Source organism: Anser cygnoides, chromosome 17, assembly GCF_040182565.1.
Source record: "Anser cygnoides isolate HZ-2024a breed goose chromosome 17, Taihu_goose_T2T_genome, whole genome shotgun sequence".
NCBI classification, from domain to species: domain Eukaryota; kingdom Metazoa; phylum Chordata; class Aves; order Anseriformes; family Anatidae; genus Anser; species Anser cygnoides.
The window spans coordinates 11,020,001-11,041,183 of NC_089889.1; the positions used below are offsets into that span (position 1 = coordinate 11,020,001).

Here is a 21,183-nt window from a genome sequence, read left to right on the forward strand (position 1 = left end):
TCATAACAACTTGCACCAAGACAGACACAGAACAACTTCCACCATATACATGATTTATATCCAAACTACAGACGTGAAAGACTTCTATAAAATGCAAGTATGTTTATTGCCAGGATATGCTCTACATCTATGTTGTGCAAATTATATCCAGCAGCTGAAATACAGTTTAGACTTTGCTCTGGCAACTGCCATCTGGAAGGCAGAAAAAGTAAAGCATGGAAATGAAATGTATTCAAACAAAACCCACAGAAGGAAACAATGAAACAGAAATTACTTTTAATACAACTACGTGAAAACAAGACAAGACACACACGAAAGCTAACTCTGCTAAAAAAAAAAAAAGCTTTATGGCTCTGCAAAGTGTGAGTGGAGGGGAAAAACATGTTTTTCATCCAAATATAAATTAAAGGGTGAATTTAAAAAAAAATAAAAAATTCTTCAAATTGGTTTTGAAAAAAGAACAGAAGTCTTGAATGTTAAATTACAAAAGATCAAAATTCTTTTCCATGTGTCCTACCTAAAAAGCACATCCATAAAATCAGAAGGTAGGCTGCAAAATCATAACAGAATGCTAGTGTGGCATATTGTTCCACTTACAGGATTCAAAAGAAATATTAAGAATTTCTACTGATCCAGGCCTTGGTAAGAATAAGAAAGAACATTAATCTTCAACTGAAAGCACAAACATGTGTCTTCCCTTTAAAATGTGATTAAATATTTTGGGCAGTGTCCATAACATCTGGTATAAACAGTGCCATGTTCAAAGAGCTTAAAATCTGAAGAAAGTGCTTTGTTAGACAACAAGAAATGCTAGAAAACACTACATCCTAGAATTTACCATGCATGACAGGCCTGCTGCTTTACATATGTCACTGTTAATAAGAGCTCTGTCTCCCAACACCATGCTCAGTCACTGTTTTGTTACCTGCACCATTGCTGCCAGCCAGACCGTTTGAATACTCTTCTGTTCCACTGAAGCCCAGGAAGGAAGCACTGTCACCTGGATGCCGAGAACTGGTATGTCTAGAGAAAAACAAAGCAGCCTGTATTTTAACACAAATACTTTTCCACACTCACGCCATTCCATACTTTTAATAAGAACTGACATAACAAATAACAAGTAATCAGCCTGCCATCTCAGCTGAGCCTTTGCAACCATGTTCCTAATGATAATTGCAGAGATAGGGAATATTGCTACAGCTTTTTCAGTCCTGCTTTTTGTGCCTATTACTATCTATCCATATTGTTGTGCTCTTTGCCTCTAGCAATAACCAATGCACTATATTCACAGGATGGTGGAGAACTCATACATCTCCCATGAGAAAAACAAAACTAACTTACTCAATCTGATTTCATGGTCTAGAAAACCAACATTCCAGAGCGAGCAAATTGCTTTGGGTGAGTATGTCATCAGCAGTGACCACAAAAAGACTCAGAGAATTATCAAGAACATGACAGCAGAAGACATTGGTGTTAAGACCAGAAATTTTAACACTATGATGTTCTTATGAAATAATGAGAAGGCAATCATCTTATTTACTGTAGAACTATGGAACAAAGACTTGAGGATGATATAATATCAAAATTACGCAACACACAAAGGGATTACAGTATTCTAAAGGATAACACAAAGTATAAGATAGGACAACAATTTTCCTACAAAAGAAAAATGCATGAAAAAATAATTAGACTGTGCAATTTCCTGAAGGATGGCTTGAAGACAGCAGAGGAAAAAAAAAATCCCTAAAATTTAAAAAGGCAGAAGATACCAAGAGGATCCTCACTCGCCCTGGACATCTTGAAACAACAGGTAACAAAAATTTCTACAAGCATGCAAGAAAGAAAAGGGGGAGAAATACCAAAGTTATTGATAAAAATATATGTAGGCAATTCTGAAGCTGCCTAAGGTACCAAAATGTAAACAATATTAAATAAGTATAGTGAAAAGCAAGGACAAAATGTTGTCAATAAAAGAATAATCATATAAAAAAGAGGTAAGAGAATATTTGGAGATTGGAGAACTGTGCAGCTTGAAAAATGGCCTAGATTAAGTGAGGGATCTAAGTACTCTCACTGTAAAACCAGCCTCCCCACACCCATGCTATAACCAGCAACAGTGGGATCCTTCTCACTTCTCAGAGCCAACAGTCAATATAAGCTCCCAACACCAGCAAAAGCTTGTTTTTTTTTTTTTTGTTTTTTTTTTTTTTTTTTAAGAGCAAATTAGTTTAAGAACACAGGTACTTTCACTTACAATCCACCCCTGATGTTCATCATAGCTGCATGTTTCTTAACAGCATGGGGAAGATAGGACTGAATGGACAAGACAAACTGCTCAACGGTTGCTGTGAGGCAAAGCTATGTCCTGTGCTAAAAAACATTCTATTCTAGGATGAAGGTCACAATTACTGGGATAAGAAGTCAAGAATTAAAGACATAGGCTCTTATAATGCAATTTTGAATGATCGTGAATGATTCATTGTATTGCTCATGTACTGCAAGCTGTGATAAGCCACTGCTTACCCCAAATTAGAGGTGAATGACCTCCAGCCTCCCCAAAACAGCTTTACATCTCAAAATAAAAGTACATGCTGCATATGCGGCACTGACACAATATATTATTCAACTTGCAGATCACAGCCTATAACTGCCTTACATATATAGAACTTCCTAACACACATATAACTTTAATGAAAAGGGGTGTTCATGCAAAGTCTAAACATCCTGATCCCTCCTGAGGACCTCACCTGCCAGTTGCCTCATGGTAAGCCAGCTCAAGCAGTTCAGCAGAGGAATGTGTCAAATCCTGCTGCCCGTTGCCCTGCATTTCTGCCATATTCTGACGAGTTTGATGATGGATCTGGATAGCTTCTCCTGATGGACCTAAACAATTACAGTTTGATCATTAATCATCTCATCCGTCCTGATTTCTTGTTTGTCTTCATTCACTCGTACCCCTTTTGTCAACACCACAGGTAAATAACTAATGGAAATTAAGAAAGCAAGTTTAGGAAATCTTCACAAACTTGAACCTCTGGCATCTTCCCTGAAGCCAGCAGAGTAGAATATTCTTCTAAACATTTTACAGGGCCTACTTACAAGGACTCACATCAACAGCCTCTATCTACGCTTGTTCCACTGCATCGAATGCTGCAAGTTCACCAATAGATGATAGTACTTCCAAGAGAAGAGGATCTCTGCTTTATCAAGTCTATAAATTTCAACCAGTGTTACAGTACATAGCACTTCAAGGCAAGAGTTCACACTGGTCCTCCTGCTGCTGGACAAGGAAAAATTCTTAGTTACCTAATATGCTATGAAACAGACTTACCCACAGGAAAAGTATGCATCCAGCGCCTCCTGTTAGATGTAAGTTTCATAGGCATGCGGGACGGGGCAAATGGGTTGATCAGCGCCCGCTGGGGTGTATATCCCCCAGGCCGAATGTGCAGCATGGATTCTGCACTGCCAACGTGGAACCTCCCAGGGGCGCTGGAGTCACGTTGCTGAGACTCCAGCATGTTCTCAAGGACATCTAGAAAACACAACTTGAAGTCAGTGTGAGATCATGCAGAAGCCAAGCAAAAGAGTGAATTGCTTAGGGATATGAAGACTCCCCAGAGTAATTGGGAACAAGGACAGTTGAGGAACAGGCAGGGAGATAAGCTGAAATCAATTTCAATCCAATCCGCAAGTTACAACACAAGAAAGAATCCAGACGAGAAATAAAATAATTTCACTCGCCAGTACAACATTACTCTATACTGTGCCACTTTATACTAATGAAACCATAAGGAAATCACTTGCTAAGTCAACTACGAAGAATTACTTAGAGCTTTGAGAATTCCTGAAAAATCAAAACAAAAGTCTGAGGTGACAAATGGAAACCTCGGGATGAGTACCCGAAGACATAGCAGAAAGCACAACTGAGCAACATATACATTTGTTGTAAGCTTCAGATTTGACCACTGAAATATGGGATTAATTTCAGAGGACATAGGACACAAGATCTCAGCAAGCTAGCAGTTTGTCATTACTATTCTATGTAGAACATTAGTGCAGTTATTTAGAAATAGCTGAAAGAGGGATACACCAGATGACTAAGTAGCATTTACTCTGTTCAACAAATAGAAATCCCAAAGAGAAGGAAGGGTCTCGTTTAACACTGTATACAGCTAAATCAGAACACAGGAAGAATTCCAATTACCCTGACCCTTCCCTACCCATCAGTCCTATTCCGCTTACATCCCCATCCAGTTGCACACCTTCAGCTGAGTCATAAGACTATCCTTCAAACTAAAGGAGAAACAGAAAATACCAGAATATCTATGCATTTGTTAATTGACAAGGGGGAGAATACATCAAAGATAAATGTAATGTGAAGCTCCCTGTTGGAAAGCTGTTCCATACCAGTAAGTCCAATTCCTGTAACAGGCCAAATACGATATTAAGTGTCAGACAGCAAGACATGAAAAGAGGCACAAAGAGCCTACAGGGATAGAATTCTACAGTAGATCCAGCAACTGCAGAGGAACACAATTCACCTAGAAATGAGTTGGGCTTGTGAAGATATCACATACTGTCTGAGAACAAAATTAAATTACAAGGGGAAAAAAAGGAGCCTGTCACCACTGCTAATACACCAAGATAGCTCAGCAGTACTTTGTCAAAAGAAAGGATCCAGAAAGTGACTCCTAACGACAGTAACTCCCCACGGAGAGAAGTTAAAAGCAGGGTCCCCCAAGGCTTACTAAGGCCTATTCTCATTTCACAAATTATAGGTGACCTGGATGATAAAAAGTTACCTGCATATGTCCACATTTGGAGACAGGCACAAGAGAATAGTCAAATATTAAGGAAGGCAATAGGCAAGGGAAAAGAGCAAATCACTATCAGGACACTTCTATTTAGAACAAGCCAATTTAAAAATGCAATGGAATTGGACAAGGATAAAGGGAGAATGCATACCCAGCCATAGCTGGAGCTGCAGAAAAGCTGTAGTATGAATGCTAATATGAGCACCATCTTCCCTGTGCTGGCCTGGCAGTGGCTAGCACAAACTTCCATCTTCTCTCTCCCCTCTCACCACCTAAGGTATTGTCCCATCTGCCTCAGGCTGACCTCTGGTGCTGGTATAGCCCAAAGAGCTGCTGACTTCATACTGGTGCAGATGAGGCCGTGGGATCATCAGGATGTTGGAGATCTTGCCCAGGGAGCTGTCATCGGAAGCCTGGCTCCTCACCTCCTCTGGAGGTAAAGTGCGGCTCTGGAGAGAAGGGCTGCATGAGACATCATAGGAACTAGAGCTCTTTCGGGTACGACTTTCTCTCTCCCTCACAGACCTGCTGAAAAGACACGAGTATGTGCAGTGATATGAAATCATAAAAGATCAATTCATTCCTTCATTATCAAGGGGCTTGAACAGACCCAAGTCATGTAAAAGACTCAATAGCTGAACTCAAAAAGAGGACTAACAAGAAGCTAACACCATTTTTTGACTATGTGGATATTAAATACTTTTGTGCATTATGCAGTAGAAGAACAGAACACTAAAATGCTTCCAGCACAACAGCTGTGAAAAGAGTATGCTTGACCCTTGATGCAGTTCTACAGACATCACACCAAGCTAGTAATATAAATGTGGTCTAGAAGATACTAGAACTGAGCCCATGCTGCTAGGAAAATTTAGCTAGAGGAAAGCTACATGAAATTGCTAACTACTACTAAATTGTACTGGCATCTCCAGTGTGGATTTCTACAAGCTATTCATATTAATAAAAAAGAGTCCACTTGCACAGATTCCTCAGATTTAGGCAATACCATTGAGAGAAGGCAAGCCAAAAAATACTTCACAAGTTCATCAATCCTACATCCCTGAAAAAGCACTAAAATTTACACATTTTTCAATTAATTTGGCCAGGACCTGAGGATAATAAACCTTTCTTCTCAGAGGGAAGGCCATGAATTATTTCAGAACCAGTACTTAGATTCTCTATTTCTTCTTTCATCCAGAAAAGCACCATCTTCAGGGAAGATTCCTCACCACTCTGTTCAGCACCAGTTACTAAGCAGTGCATTAAACTGATGTTATTTCTACAAGTACTATCTTACTTAGCCTGAAAAATCAACTAGAAACTTTGCCAGGGAGACTAACTTCATTCTTCTTCGTGCAAAATTAAAAATGCAACAAAAAATGCATACTTACACCTTTTCATAGATCCCACATGCTGTTTTAGAAATACAATACCAAACAACCAGCAGTAAGTACTAGCTACAGATACAACTTTTTGTTCAATTGTAAGCTTGTGGAGCTTAATTCGCCTCATTTTTCTCAAAGCACATTATGCACCAAGAAATGCACCATAACATTGCTGCTCTCGAACTAGTACATTCACAGTCCTCTTACCTGAAAGTGGTGCAGCGCTGGGCTCTGGATGGGCCTGGCAGTCTGAACACCTGGGCATCATAGCCATCATAATCAACCTGGATAGGCAGGGCATTCTCAGCATCTTTTGGAGCCCCTAATGCTGAAAAAAAATCATATAATACTGGAACCTCTTTCAAGAATGCTCAAGATCTGCAAGGCAGAAGCATCCAACTCTCACCACTAAAAAGTATCTATTGAAAAAAACTGCGTACAACAATCTGATGAACAGAACAGCTGGAGCAGACGTCAGCTCAAGTATCAAAGACCGTGCCTCTGAATCAGAGTTGCTGAGGCTCTGATATCTTTCCCCGTATAGCCATGAGATTAAATCAATGATCAATAAAGAAATCCTTGAATGGACAGATGCCTCAGATCACAGAGAGAATTGCACATTTTAAAACAACTTTACAGAAATGGACAGCTTCCCTTCTAGGACATAAACATTCTTGAAATGAGGTGGTATTAGAAGAATGCAGGCTTCTCCCACTGTAATCTGTGGGCATAACACTGACAGTATCCCAAACCAGCAAATGCCCTTCCTGTCCCATTCTCGTGAATGCTAGTGCTAGCTCACCTATTTCTCTACCCAAGTGACAAGCAGTCAGGATAGAAACTCCTGCCTCCCTCCTTATTAGTTATCTGTTGAGAAGGCAATTCATACATGCACATTAACGTCCTGGATAATGACTATGAGGTTTTCACGTTTTTCTGCAATTGTTCCTTCCAGCATTTTATTAACAGTGGTTTGCTGTTAGTGCCATTGTCTTACTACAGCTGTTTGTTAGTCTGGGAGTCAGTGGGACAGATCATTCCAGAACAAGATTACTCACAGGAATCTCGGCTATTTTTTGCTTTCTCAGTCAGTGGCTGGAGGGTCCAATAAAAGAAGTTTGAAGTTACCAGGAAAAGGAGAGAGAAAAGAGAAAAGGAGAAGGGAAACAGTCAGCATATTCTAAGGAAATACCCCCCAGCATGATAAAAGCATCAAACTTAAGAGTTTATCCAGCTCACCCTGTGAGACAGCCGTAACACGTTTTAAGTATGAAATACTGATACTCAGTCACAAACCACAGTGTAAAACACATCTTCGCCAACACTTCTCCTCCTCTCCTTAGAATTCGCCATTAAAGCACTAAGCTATTTTTATGTTGGCTAAAACATTTCTCAAATAGTTTAATCCTAGAAAAGATAGATACTTAGAAACCAGTCCCTCATTCACAATCTCTGCAAAAATCCTTTACAGATTTGTTTGCACTGTCTTTTAAACACAGAAACTTAGTGACCGTTGTTGCTACAAGGATTCTGATGCTTGGCTGAGAAAAGATCTGACAAGCTAGTATGAAGAAAAGGTAATCATAAAAACACCTACTTTTCTCCCTGCCAGCTTGATCCGCGGAGTGAAGCTGTTACATAGGAGCTGGCTTTTGGATGTGTAGAAACTGAAATGGAAAGAGAGTGGTTAAGCTGTCTTCTAGGAATTGAACACGGCTGGTTAACTACATAGCAAACAGATTATGAATTTGAGCTAGCTATTAAATGAAGAAAAGGGGATACCTCTCTTTGCATAACATGACATCTGAAGAACACTTGCAGATGATTAACTAGAGAGAATCTATGATTCCCACACAACCTCAGTCTAGACCTCCTCCTAATATGCTGATATCTGCATTCCCAACTTCATTTCCTCTTTCTACGGAAAGATATCAGCTTTCACCGTCTATACAGTACTGCACAGTTCACATGACGCTTTCCCTAATTTACATGACAGTAATGACTCACATCAACTTCTTGAAAACTAAGGACCTCCTCCCATTTGAAGTAATTTATTCTTTAACATCTGTTTCTTGTCATCTGAATCTTTAAATCCTGCCCTGCTACAAAGCCTTCAAACAACTCTTTCATCTTAGGCAAGGACCAGATGTCTTCCAGCTACTTGAAAAGATTGGGTATAAGCAACACTTGAATGGTTATTGGTCAGGACAGTCAGTCAATGCATGCATATAAAATGAGGTATTAAAAGACAGAGAAAAGTTCTACTGCAGAACAAGGACTGCAGAATTAGTTTTTATTCTGAGCCCTGATCTCTGTCGGTAGGGAGAGAGGAGAGAGTATTATGACACCGTGTTTAACAGAAAGCAGAAAGAAAACCTACTGTGCCTTGGAGTAAAGCAAAGTAAAATTAAGCGTGTTTCCTGTAACTGTTCCAACATTTACCCATGTTATTCACATTCTCTTTACCCGTAACTGTTCATTTGAGATGCATTTACTTTCACTAATAACCAACTTATCTGAAGTGACATTATTTTTTTTAAGCATCCTGACTGACTTTGAGCATAGTTAAGGCTACAGCTTAGTTGGAAAGAGCTTAAGATTAAGACCTTTTCCTCTGCAAATTGCCTATCACCTCTGACATACTGCACTGACACCCAGAGTTCTACAAGAATACTCCTAGTTATGCAAGACTACTGTAATATCTGTCTCTGCTTTGCCAGCAGAGCAGAGGAAATAAGCAATGGAAGAAGAAAGAATTCAACAGATGTACAGAAAGGAAAGCACAGCAGAAATGTTTTGAAAAGGCTGGTATCTTCTCAGAAACCTTAAGCGTTTACCTACCTATGGTTTATCCAGTGCGGAATATTGTAGTCGTCACCCAGCCTGGAATCTCCAGGTCCACAGCGATTATGGAGCTGTAAGAGGAATTCCAAGGCAAAGCAACTAGTTGTGTCTATCTAGTCACAAATTCAGTAACATTTCTTCTAGGAACAGAGAAGGGAACAGAAGGATGCATTACCTTAAAGAGTGGTACAGCATGCAGTGGTTGTTCTCCCATGCAGACCAAGTCCACACCAATCCCTGTAAACAAAGAACAGTAGAGTTCAGCTATCCACCAACCAGCACTGATATACTAATCCAAAGACTGCCAACTTGAGGTGAGCCCCCGCTTTGTATTCATACCAGATTTAAAAACATAATCATACTGAAAATGGAAATGGTAACCAGCAACCCCATGGTATAGCTGCAGACCAACAGTGCCAGTGGGGATATAAGAAGTGCTTTTTCTAAACCAGGTGCAGGATTATCCTTCAAGGGGAAGGTCTGCATGGACTGATGAAATGCTCCACTATCATAAATACAAATAAATACCTCCGACTTCCCTAAAAAATCTAGCCATTTCAATACAAAGTGTGGACACATGCCTTCCAGCTGTAACCCCTCTTTTCCAGAGTACAAAAGTTACAATAGATACTTTTTCAGAGCAAGAAAAGACTAGAGCTTTTCCAAATACAACCGTTAGCCTTCATAAAAATTACAAATAGTCTCTAGTTATTTACCATTGTCTATCATCCGCTGTTTGGTTAGAATCATAAGGAGGCGATCGACTTCAAACACCCCTACACCAGGTGTGATAACCACGGACATCTGGCCAGTCCGATCAAAGTTCCGGTTTATATAATGCTTGTCAAACACTAAAAGAAAGAGCCAGGGAATACTTTACAAGAAAAAGATGCTGGATGTAGTTTTCAGAGCAAAGGAGGTGACTACTAATACCAGAATTAAGCAAGTTTTCACAAACCCCATGCAAAAGTGAAAGTATTTGAATGTAGCATTGTCCAATCAATAAATGTCAATAAAGCTACAGGAAGGAGACAGTAGTTAGGGCAGAAGAGAAAATGAGAACTGGATACATCAAAATGAGTATTTTTCTCGTATGCTTAGCGGTTTGTTCTTTTTTTCTTTAATATAACGTCTCAAAAAAATCTTGAAAACCAAGAAAACCTACATCATAAACCAAAAAGGTAAAGTTCGTTGATAATCACTAAATAACATATTGTGCTTTGTCTCATAGAAGTAACAAGACAGCCATTAACAGGACAGAAAGATATCAGATGTAAAGAATCACAGAAAAGCAGATCTTTCGAAATCCCATCAAATCCACCTTCCTGCTAAAAAGATGGATCAACTTCATTCGCCAGTCACATTTGATCTAACCCACTTTTGAAAGGCTTACAAAATAAAAATCATTCAACTTCTGTTATAAAAAGTTTGCATACAAATACAGAGCTAGAAGAAAATGTTTCATCTGAACAAGGCTCTATAAATGGTATCTGAAGCCTGAACTACCCAATTCTTAGTTATGAGAGCCATTTCCGGAGACGCATACAAAACAATTTCTTCTGAGGCAGAAAATGATAGTTTCACCACTTAACATTTCCCTCCTTTACCTGGTGTTACGGAACATATAAGTGTTCCTTAACAAGAGAACTTAACACCCCTTTACTGAAAGCTGCTTTAATGGTCCCTCCTCTGTACATTGTTATCCATTGTTCATAACTTACCATTGAATGAAAGATTTATGGCCTCCAGGTAGTTCCCTTGTGCTGATGTAGAATTGTAACCTGGAGGAAAGCCCTCTGGACAAGTGTTCAGACAAAAAAAAAAAATCATCATCCTTGTATAAATTAGCTTTAAAAAAAAAAACTGCATTGGAAGTAAGCCCTATTACATCAACAATTTACAGGCAGAATTGGTTCATCTCACAGATGCAAAATAACTTGCTCAGGAGAGCAGTTAAGTGAAATACCAGACTCCAACTGAAACTAGAGCTTACAGATAGATTTCAAACAAATGAAACAAAAAAAAAGCAAAAGGATAAAAGCATTGTATTCTTTTACCTGCTTGCTCTAGTCGTACCAGCACAGGATACTGGATGAAAAGCTTTTTAATGGTCACAAGCAATGAGGTCCACTCTTCTCGTCTCTCATTCTGAACTACAACTCTAGAAAGGGCACAACTTAGTAAGCATCATGAAAGGAAGCTACACAGAAGCAATGAGGCAGCACTTTAGAACTACTGTGTATTTGTAGCAGACGTTAAGGAGTAGATGCACACATAAAGCTGGGCATATTCTTAACCAGAAGAGTAATCTCTTGATTATAAACAGGTAAACATTTAGAACATTACATATTAAATAATGTCACTGTTGTGCAAGGTGGTAAAATCCTTAACAAGTTTAGAATTAAATGACAGCTTCAACAGCTGCATTTATTGTGACATGGAAAAAATTGTGCTTTCAGCAACGGCACTCTTTCCATCTGTTCTCCGACTACTCAGAAATGTGAGGATCTGAAAAAAAAAAAGCCAAGCCTTACACAAAAACTACTCCCAACACTACAGAACTTTTAGGTTCACTGGCAATTCCAGTAAGATGCAAACAATACAATATTTACATGCAAGTGGAAGACTAACCTAGCAAACATGAGTGTGCACTCACAAATGGAACAATGTGCTGCCAGTTTCAGACAGATGCTTTTCACACTCCTAATTCTTAGCAAGGTCCTACAGCTAATAACATGATATTCTCCACAAGGGTTGTCCATACACTGAGAGACAAGAGATGGAAGAACTGGAAGACATACTTGTAAAAATCTTCATAAAATCTTCCCTCATGATCCTGCCGAATCGATGCACGATGTGTTTCAGGAAACTCATCTGAAATGGAGGCAGTAATAATTTTATCCTATGATCGTGTATAGAAACAGCTCGTGTCTTTTCTAATGAGGAGCTTTTTCCATTATAAAAGAGAATATCTCTGATAAATATTAGATCTCCTACACAGTATTTAAATTGGTTTTAAAACAATACGACAGCATGAGTAGGAGGAAGAAAATTTGCCACATTCTTCCACGTACAGTTTTCACGGCAGTGCTGTCAGAAGAATGGCTGTGTATCCATTGTGCTTGGTAGGACTTGGGCATAAAATAATAGCAGAAAAAAAGTTACTGCCAGCCAGTGACGACCTTTCAAGAGAGAAGGACAAAAGTTAAAAATAGTAACATGAAAATATATAATTTACTTACCTATAGATTTTGCTTCGTAAAATGTTCTAGAAAATAGAACAACTGTCACTTCATGGCTGCAATTCTTCTCCTGTACAGAAAGAATACATGAAAAAAGAAAACCTTACACATCACACTCAGCAGAAAAATGTGTACTCACGCATGGATATATCTAAATACACATATAGGAACATCCTCTTTCCCTCACACCTAGGACCTAGAAAAAAATTGGACTGCTGTATTTATACATCTGCTAAAGTACTGCATATGCCCATATGCCTCTGTGAAGTAACATAATGCTCTGTCCTGACTATTCTGTTCTACTAGGCTATATTGTATTTAATAGAAGCACCCTTAATTACTCTTTAAAGAAACTCCTCTCTGCAGTTGCCAGGATACAAGATTTTTTGTGTGTAAAAAAATGCAGTCGACTCAATTTGTTTGAATACATAAACATACTCACTTGCAGCAATTTGATATTCTTATTTGCTACTGCTCAGAGAGATGCCCCTAACAATTCCAGAGAAATAAAATGTTAAAATCTCACTGAACAGTTACAGTGCTGATGCACACAATGGAATTAATGAGCTGAAAAGAACATACTGGCCATCCCCTTGAAAGGAAAAGCTTGAAAATCCTTGATCTGAGTGAGCCCGTGGATGCTCAGGCACATACCCAAAATGGTACATGTATTAGTACCAAAAGCAAAACAGGCGTCTTACAGATATGTCACACAAGGCTCCTAGTAAATCTCCAACGGAGGAAATGAAAAAAGGGGCACAATGAAAAAGGGACAAATCTGTTGCTCTTGTTGATGCTTGGGACCATCATGAGCTGTGTCCTTTGCATAGATTGCAGATAGGTTGCAGATTTTGTATCTGCCTTGAGTACTGCTACAGTTCTCTTATTTATGTCTGCAGGAGCCTCCTGCCTAAGACATTTTCCATAGCTCTGTGGCTGAAAGGATTTCAGTCACCAATTCTGCCCTCTCCCCTAATGCAGGACTGCTAACAGCACTTGTACCTTGCTCTGAGCCAGGTCATGAGACAGGGTATGGCTCTTTGTTGTTCAACTGTAAGAGACACAGAGGCTTTGTTGTTATTATTATTTTTTTTTTTTTAAAGAGGCCTTTACTTCCAAGAAGTTTGCACACCATCAGTGGCTTATACACTACAGCCTGGAACCCCCCCCCATGCTAAACTATAGCAACACTAACCAAACTACACAATACCATGAAAGCATCCAGAACTGAATCCTGGAACAAGTAAGATTGTGTAAAACAGACTTGTGCATCACTGCACAACCACAAACAACTGTATTACACATTTAGTGACTTAAGTCCAGTCACAGACCCACCACAAAACCAAAACAATTGCATGATAACACCACAGCAGATACAACATATCAGCAGTGGAGCCACGTGGCACGTATGATTTACCTGCAGACCTGCAGTAACCACTCTTTTGATGCCCATGAGCCATCTCTCATAAACCTTAGCACTGCCTGACACAGCCTGGGTCTTCCTCAAAGTGGCAGACCAGTGGGTTCATTAAGATGGCTCTGAATTGTTCTTTCAGAACAGGATGAACAAAGCAGCTATTTACCTTCCATTTTGTGAAGAGATCAGCAAGGAAACCATTCACAGCTTTCTCAAAGTACAGGTCCCCTGCAAAGTAAACACACCCAAAGCATCAAGCAAACAGCAATTACTTCAACTATGGGGTATATTTAACACCACGATTCTAGGTAAGTTATTTTTATTAGAATCACAGCAAAGTAACTGAAAGCACACTGAATGCTAATATTACTAATGCAAAGAGAGCAAAAAAAGATTAAAAAGCAGGACTGTTTCAGATGATGTAAACAAAACTGTTGTATTGTCAAAAGGACCTGACCTTTAAATCCATTTTTCCAACACATTCGCAACACGCTGGGTAAGCATCTGTACTATCTTTTAGAAACGGTATTCGCAACCGACTCCCTGCTCAGCTTTGAATAGTTGCCTAGTTGCATATGCTTTAAGCACATGGTCAAAGGAAGGGGAAAGAGGTTTGCTAAAAATTTAAGCCAGAAAAAAAAAGGACAATGACATAGTTAAGTGGCTCATTCTCAACTCCCAAAGTTTAAATACTTCTAGCTAGCTCCACCTGGGCTAAAACAGTGTTTTTCCATCCTGGCTAAGACACAGTCAAGAGAAATTTAGAACATTGAGGCCCTCTTTGCACAGGACTTCAATTCATTTCTGGTTTCAGGATTCATACAGGCTTGCCCCCGCCCTCATCACCAAACACGTTCACATCCACAGAAAATCTTTCCAGGTTTTGTAGTCAGTTGGCCCCCATGAATTAGTCACTGAGATAAATGAACCCAGACTGCACATTAAGGACAGGAAAACTATGGAATACCGGGAGAGAGAAAGACATGGCACTGTGAGTAACGATCTAAGAGGACACCATAGCACACTTCAGAGCAATGTCTGAGCCAAAAGCAGGACAATTTAGTTTTCTAATAGTGGCAGAAATGCATCAAAATAGCAGTTTTATAATAGAGACAGAAATGATAGCTGCTGCCATTCACAATCAGGCAAGCCAGTTAACCACATACCATAGATATCAAAATCCCACATTTCACAGCTCATCTGGATAAAAATATAAACCATGGCAGAAGTGGAGCGGAAGACCACCTGCAAAGGAATTAAAGATCTTTTTTGAAACAAGGTACATTCACTGAAAGTGCCAAATGCACAATTTAACTACGAAGTAACTTATATGACTGGGCCCACTGCATCATCGGGAATTTCCCCTCCAAGGAGTTGGCATTTCAACAGCCCAAGTAATTCCTAGTGCCATCAGTGAAAACGCATTGAAATTTACTAATCATTCATTCTCCTCCTGAATGTTGCAATTTTTCAACTTGTAACACAGCCATTCAAATGATCCATACACATCCGCACACAAGATAGAATTACAAGAAACTTGGGAAGAAAATGAAGGGGAAAACAAACAAACAAACAAACAAACAAAAAAACAAACCTTCTTTCCCCTACTCCCTGAAATCTTACCCGTGTATCCTCACTGATGTATCCACAAGTGACTTTCTCACTCTTAACCCACAGTTCACCTGCTTGTGCCCTGGAAGAAAAAGAGTGCATAACATTTACTAACTAGAGTGAATGTGAAGACTACAGCATCAACATTTGAGTAAATAAGGGATGTACCAAAATTATGCATTCAAGGATGACTTGAAGGCAGTATAGAAATTTATTTGGATAAAAACTAATCTTTAATCCAAAAGATGTCGAACAGCTGTTCCCTGCTGCACCTGCACACTTGCTTGTCCCTTTGTCATCTCAACAGCAACTGAAGCAACCCTCTTCCCAGCTGTTACTAATTTTTGGGAAGTGAGGTGAAAGGAAAATTATTTGGCATCCACCAGAAACAGCAAGTGTGGTTGGCTGTCCTATTATTAGTTTCTTCCACCCCAAATCAGACAGAAACCTTTCCCAAACCCATGCTGCAGAGAGAAGCCTACAAGATTAAGAGAACAATAAACTGCAAATGACTTTTCACAGAAGATTCCCGTCATTGATCTGAAGTCATAAGTAATAGTACGCACTCAGATGAATAACAGCTGTAGATTTTCACTAACAATATATTCTTTTCATTGATTGATGGAAATGTTAAAAATACTTGAAAATACAAAGCATTTCTCTTTATACTTGCCAGTTAAGGCATAGATTTCTCTGTTACTCTATATATCTTCCTATATCCAGAAATAAATCATATATAGCACTGACCTGATACCTGCAAATTCCACCTTTTGAGTGACATATGCACACGTGCTGACCTAAGAAAGAATAGTTACAGGTGTTAAAAGAACAATAAGCTCGGAGTGAGCAGACAGATTTGCAAAAGAATGGAAAACATGCTCAAACACAAGACTTCTGCCATAAAAAACATTTAAACCAGAAACTCTTCAAGGCAGTATGGAAAATAGTTTTTAACAGATGCTAAATTTGATTGGATTCATTTCCTTAATTCACTGTCCCTAGAAAAATCAAAAAAAAATCTGCTCTTCAGAGATGCAGAAAAACAAAAAAAAAAACTGATAGTTAATTATTAAGCAATATCATCCAAGGGAGGATATGTTAGCATACTTTTACTTGAAAAACAGCTGGATTTAATTCCTTCCAAAGGTAGTAAATCACTAAAATTCAGAACATGAGAAAAAACTCTCAGCAGCATTTCAGTACCCAAGGCAGTAATTAACATTACTGCAACAGAGTAGGAAATGATGGAACTTATTTTTTTCTCTAACATTTACATTTATTTCTCCAACTGTAATGTCCTACTTAAAGCTTATGTTCCTCAGGAGTTGCTGGCACTGGTCCTGTTCTAAGTTTTTTTTTATTTTGTAAAAAGCTTATTTTCTTTTTCAGCAAGAAAAGAAAAATGTACATAACCTCCTCAACCCTGCACATGAGGACAGCGTAGGCCTTACCAAACTTTTCTTCAGTCGCCACATATCCCCACGCCCAATATACTGATCTTTAAAAGTCAGCTCCACCAAGTCCAAGGTCACCTCCTGGGAAACGAAAGAAAGGGATTAGATTTTATTGTTTGTTTCTAATACAGCACCCCTCAATCTGTTCTGCTAAGAACCCAATGCTACAGTGAGGGCTGTTCTAGAGAAAGTCAACACTCCTAACAGACACAAGACAAAAAGGAAACCCCATCAGAACAACCACCAGAGTTATGCATGTAGCTGGAACTACTGTGAGCTGCAAGACAGTGCATGAGGTGGCCCGAAAAAGCCCCAAGACTACCTGTTCTACAACTCTCAGAGCAAACTAAAAGCACAAGTGAAACAAATGAGTTCCATTGTTCAAACCATTAAGGAAACCTAGTTTCCTGCGAGTTTTTGTCTTGTACTGAAGGTAAGCTCTGACAGAAGCCCTTTAGCTAGTTGGACATCTACAAGAGATGACTCTCTTACAAGGTCCTCCAGTGTGAAATAATGCAAATCCATGCCACGCCCCACTTTTCAGTGGGGCACTTACAGTTTCCATTCTCTCTGCTTGCTTATCTTGAATTTCTGGAGTGTAAATATAGTTAAAATTTCTAAATCTATATCAAGCAGGTCCACAGGCTTCAAGAGTGTGGGGATAGTGGGGAGAGAAGAAAGAGTCCCATAACAAACACACAAATAGTGCAATTGCACAAGCCTTATTTTCTTTGGAAAGATGGGCAAAATAAATTTTGATTAAAAAAAAAAGCCTTTTTTACAACACTACTGTAAATAGAAATTCATAGAGCCCCAGTGTGAGCTAAGTGACAGGACAAATGTAAAAAAGTTTCAAAACCCCATACCTTTGGGTCAACAACATTCACATGGACATCCTGGTATGGCCGAAGCCGGAACACCTGTGCAACAGTCTGATCCACACTTATAGTTTCTGCCACAAAAATGAGAACAGACAGAGAAAAGAACTTATGGAAAAGGTTCCAGGTGATTTGCAAGTACAAAAACAATATATTAAGGTTGGTGTGATACACTTTGGGCCTTCGCAAAAGACAACTTCTTTCAACTACTGCCCAATTTAAGATTCATTAAAATCAAAGCAGGGGAGATAAGTGAAAAGTTTAGTCTGAATTAATTCCTGCAAGTAGAAAAGACACATAGCCAGTCAGAGAATACAAGAACAAAAATTTAAGGCTTTTTTTTTTTTTCCAAACTCTACCTCACATTAACTCAACCTAAAGCAAATTTAAAGTTGGCTATTCGCTTTCTGATAAAAATTATAACCCTTCCATCCCTAACTAGACAAAACACTGGTCTTCTTAAAAATTTGAAGTACATGCATTACTCAATCACAGATACAGTCCAATCACACCACCATTTGTGATTTTACTACGCATACCATGAGCCTAGAGTTTTACCTTTCTGTAAATCTTCCTTCAGTGACTTCACTTGTAGGAGCAGGGGGCTAGCATGCAAGAAAGAAAAAAGGTGGATGAGTTGAGACACCAACAGCCTACTCTGGCTAAATCACTTTCAAAACTGTTTAGTAACACAGAGCAGGAGATATGCTAAACAGAAACATTAATGTTTTCTGGAAAGCTTCAATACGCCATCCTCTCTGCCTGTCACCCTGTGATGTTCTTCATACCTATTATAACCATAAGGTACTCTTTAGGTAAAGATGATACTCTAAATGGGGAAGTAAGTCACACAAGATCTCAGAATCTCATACAGGTATACTCCTACTCTTCAGATATAGGCTGCAGTATAAACAGCTTCATAATGAAGGTTTACGTTTTTATAGCAAACAAGGAAGCTTTAATTTTGCCTAGGAGATACTATAGAATGGAAGACTAATCATTAGGTAACAGCAGCTCTACAAATAAGATAAAGACATAGATGACCTCTCCACATTCAGGTGCTATTTGCCCTATGAAAGGTCAGCAAACACCAAACACAAAAAATTGCACAAACTTGGAGGAAGAGCTCCCACTACTGTTAACCCCTTTATTTTTATTCAGAAGAAAAAAAACAAACAGACATGGCAGCCTCCTGAAGCAAAGTTATCCAAGTCTAAAAGAATTTTATCCTCTAAATTTCTAAAAGAAATTTATCCTCTAAACCTAGAATCTGCTGAACATGAACGTGCCCCTTTCAATGTTCTAACCACACTCCACTAATAAACAGCAGCAAAAAGAATTCACCTGTATTCATCATTGGGATGTGCAATTTCCACAACATCTCCCAGCTTGATTTGAAGAAATACTTTAGGATTCACCACCAGTTCATCATCTTCAAGATATAAATGAACAAAGAAAACTACAGTAAACAAATATACAGCAAACACAGATACTTGCACGTTTATACACACTCACTTGCTCAACATAAATTCACTAGCCCAGGATTAACACATTCCTAATACGCCACATTCACTACACGATACGTCCCCTGTGCAGCCACTGCAGTCTGGCCACTGCACGTTAAAACATTTAAATACGTTAAAAGACAAGTGACAAAACAAAAGGGAAAGAAATAGAATGAAGTGATTTTATTTTACAGTTCCAATTTCATTCTGTTCTGACAAATAAATGTAATTTTATTCTACCTTACTATTAGAAAAGAGCCTTCCACACTCTGACTCGTGATACTGCTACAACAAAATTCCATCTTCACTGTTTTGTTAACAATATCAGCAAATCGGTTCATTGATTTCAAATAAGTAAGAAAGTACTGGTCTCACTGTTAAGAGCCACGAGATACTGACCGCTGCCTCCAAAACCCTTCTTGTGTATGACGAGCTTGTACACCTTGTTGGTTCTCATCTTGAATTCCAGTTCTTCTCAGCTGCTTTGAGTAAAAACAGTTGAAGACATCTTGCATATCTAATATGGAAATGAAAACAAACATAGACAAACATCTTGTTATTACAAAATTATTCTTTACACTCTGTGTCAACAAAGGGAGCTCTATCACCACATAGTCAAGAACACCACACCTGAAAGGCTGACATGTTACACAGTTTAATAAATGTCAAACTAAAAGCTTAGAAATTATGTCTCTTCTGTCAGCACTGCTGTTAGAGAGCTAGCACTGCTCTCTAAAGATCTACCTTTTGTATTTCAAGAATAAATTCCTAACCTTGCGTTAAATGCAGTAAAGTGAACACCCAGACTTACACCCACTGCCAACTATATCTTGTTTTCGTCCCTCTACTGCGCGCTCTTGTGCCACAAGGGAGTTCCCCCACTTCCTCGCGTCTTTTTCCACGTCTTTCGCAGACGCTGGATTCCACACCTGGCTCATTCCACATCGGTGCCGCGCAGCTCCGGCCAGCAGAGGGCAGCTGTTCGCCCAGATGAGGCCAAGCAAACATTTGCTGTTTTGGCACTTTGTATTAAACATTCCAATTGCATCAACGACCGCGTTTTTTCTTCCTGCTACTTGAAATGGAAGCAGAGCATATTTCGACGGAGAACCTTTACTGCTACATTGTACTTTTTTTAGAAGGGTACTTAAACCGAAAACTATCAGTAACGAGATCCTCTTCGATAACAACTACAGACGCATAATTACAAGTTTTTCTACTTCTAACGCATGTTTGCTATAACTGTGTTCTTACAGGGTGCGCAGAGGCTCTTATATCAAACCGAGGCGCGCAGAGCAACCTGGAAGCAGCCCTCCCGAACAGCGGAGCGGGGGCTGCACGCTGCCAGCCCCGTTACGAGGCACACACGCAGGGCAGGAACAAGCCGTGCGCCCGGACCGCTCCAACAAACTCCGTAGGACCGAGGAGCTCTACACAAGCGCCGCCGGGCCGCAGCACTGCGCTCCCCGGCCGGGCGTGCAGCGAGCAGGGCCGGTGCCGGCCAGCCCGTCCCGGAGCGCTCAGGGCCCCGCTACGGGAGCGCGCAGGCCGGCGGCCCAGCTCCTCAGCCGGCCCGGCGGCAGGCGCGGCCGTCCCAACGCCGCCCGGCGGCCGCTACGGGACGGGGGAGACGTCCACCGAGCCGCCCCCCCGGTGGCGGGGCGCTGACCTGCCGCTGCCGAGCCCCCGCCGGGCGCCGCCGCCCCCAGCCCCCCGGGCACCGCAGGGCCGCTTCCGCATCCGGGGCCCGGCGCGCGTCAGGTACCGGCCGCTACCGAGCCGGGCTGGAGGCGGGGCCGTAGCAACGGCTGCGTGCCCGGCCGCGCGGCCCGGATGGGGAAGTGAGGTCAGAGGGGGGGGCGGGAGGAGCGGAGCGGGGCCGCCGCAGGTAACGGGAGCGGGGGGCGGCGGCGGGTGGTCCCCCGAAGGGGGGGGGCGGCCCGGCTGGGACGGGCTGGGGGTGTCCGGGCCGCCTTGGCCAGGGTCGCTGTGACCGGGGCCCCTCGCCTCGCCCCGCCTGCCCCCTGCACGGG

At 40.5% G+C, this 21,183-nt stretch overlaps 1 protein-coding gene across 13 annotated transcripts in view; it reads right to left on the reverse strand.

Moving 5' to 3' along the window:
• The window catches only part of DEPDC5 (DEP domain containing 5, GATOR1 subcomplex subunit), a 47,760-nt gene that overhangs the window by 26,174 nt on the left and 403 nt on the right, over positions 1 to 21,183 (reverse strand). For 6 of the 13 annotated variants that reach the window (XR_010825507.1, XR_010825506.1, XM_066978871.1 and 3 more), the window contains exons 2-24: positions 19,550 to 19,667; positions 18,990 to 19,077; positions 18,204 to 18,250; positions 17,634 to 17,719; positions 16,765 to 16,848; positions 16,061 to 16,110; positions 15,326 to 15,395; positions 14,869 to 14,947; positions 13,869 to 13,930; positions 12,286 to 12,355; positions 11,845 to 11,917; positions 11,101 to 11,204; positions 10,765 to 10,839; positions 9,760 to 9,894; positions 9,219 to 9,280; positions 9,041 to 9,114; positions 7,797 to 7,866; positions 7,258 to 7,294; positions 6,407 to 6,527; positions 5,122 to 5,345; positions 3,332 to 3,535; positions 2,748 to 2,883; positions 926 to 1,023 (exon numbers count right to left, since the gene is read on the reverse strand). Coding sequence is in view for 11 of the 13 variants with exons in the window: in XM_066978871.1 (XP_066834972.1) it covers positions 926 to 1,023; positions 2,748 to 2,883; positions 3,332 to 3,535; positions 5,122 to 5,345; positions 6,407 to 6,527; positions 7,258 to 7,294; positions 7,797 to 7,866; positions 9,041 to 9,114; positions 9,219 to 9,280; positions 9,760 to 9,894; positions 10,765 to 10,839; positions 11,101 to 11,204; positions 11,845 to 11,917; positions 12,286 to 12,355; positions 13,869 to 13,930; positions 14,869 to 14,947; positions 15,326 to 15,395; positions 16,061 to 16,110; positions 16,765 to 16,848; positions 17,634 to 17,719; positions 18,204 to 18,250; positions 18,990 to 19,077; positions 19,550 to 19,607 (2,107 nt within the window). In the remaining 2 variants the exon portion in view is untranslated. Of the gene's footprint in view, positions 1 to 925; positions 1,024 to 2,747; positions 2,884 to 3,331; positions 3,536 to 5,121; positions 5,346 to 6,406; positions 6,528 to 7,257; positions 7,295 to 7,796; positions 7,867 to 9,040; positions 9,115 to 9,218; positions 9,281 to 9,759; positions 9,895 to 10,764; positions 10,840 to 11,100; positions 11,205 to 11,844; positions 11,918 to 12,285; positions 12,356 to 13,868; positions 13,931 to 14,868; positions 14,948 to 15,325; positions 15,396 to 16,060; positions 16,111 to 16,764; positions 16,849 to 17,633; positions 17,720 to 18,203; positions 18,251 to 18,989; positions 19,078 to 19,549; positions 19,668 to 19,961; positions 20,194 to 20,404; positions 20,542 to 20,819; positions 20,960 to 21,183 lie in introns of those variants that run through there. The other 7 variants (XM_066978876.1, XM_066978872.1, XM_066978875.1 and 4 more) reach the window with 4 other exon arrangements.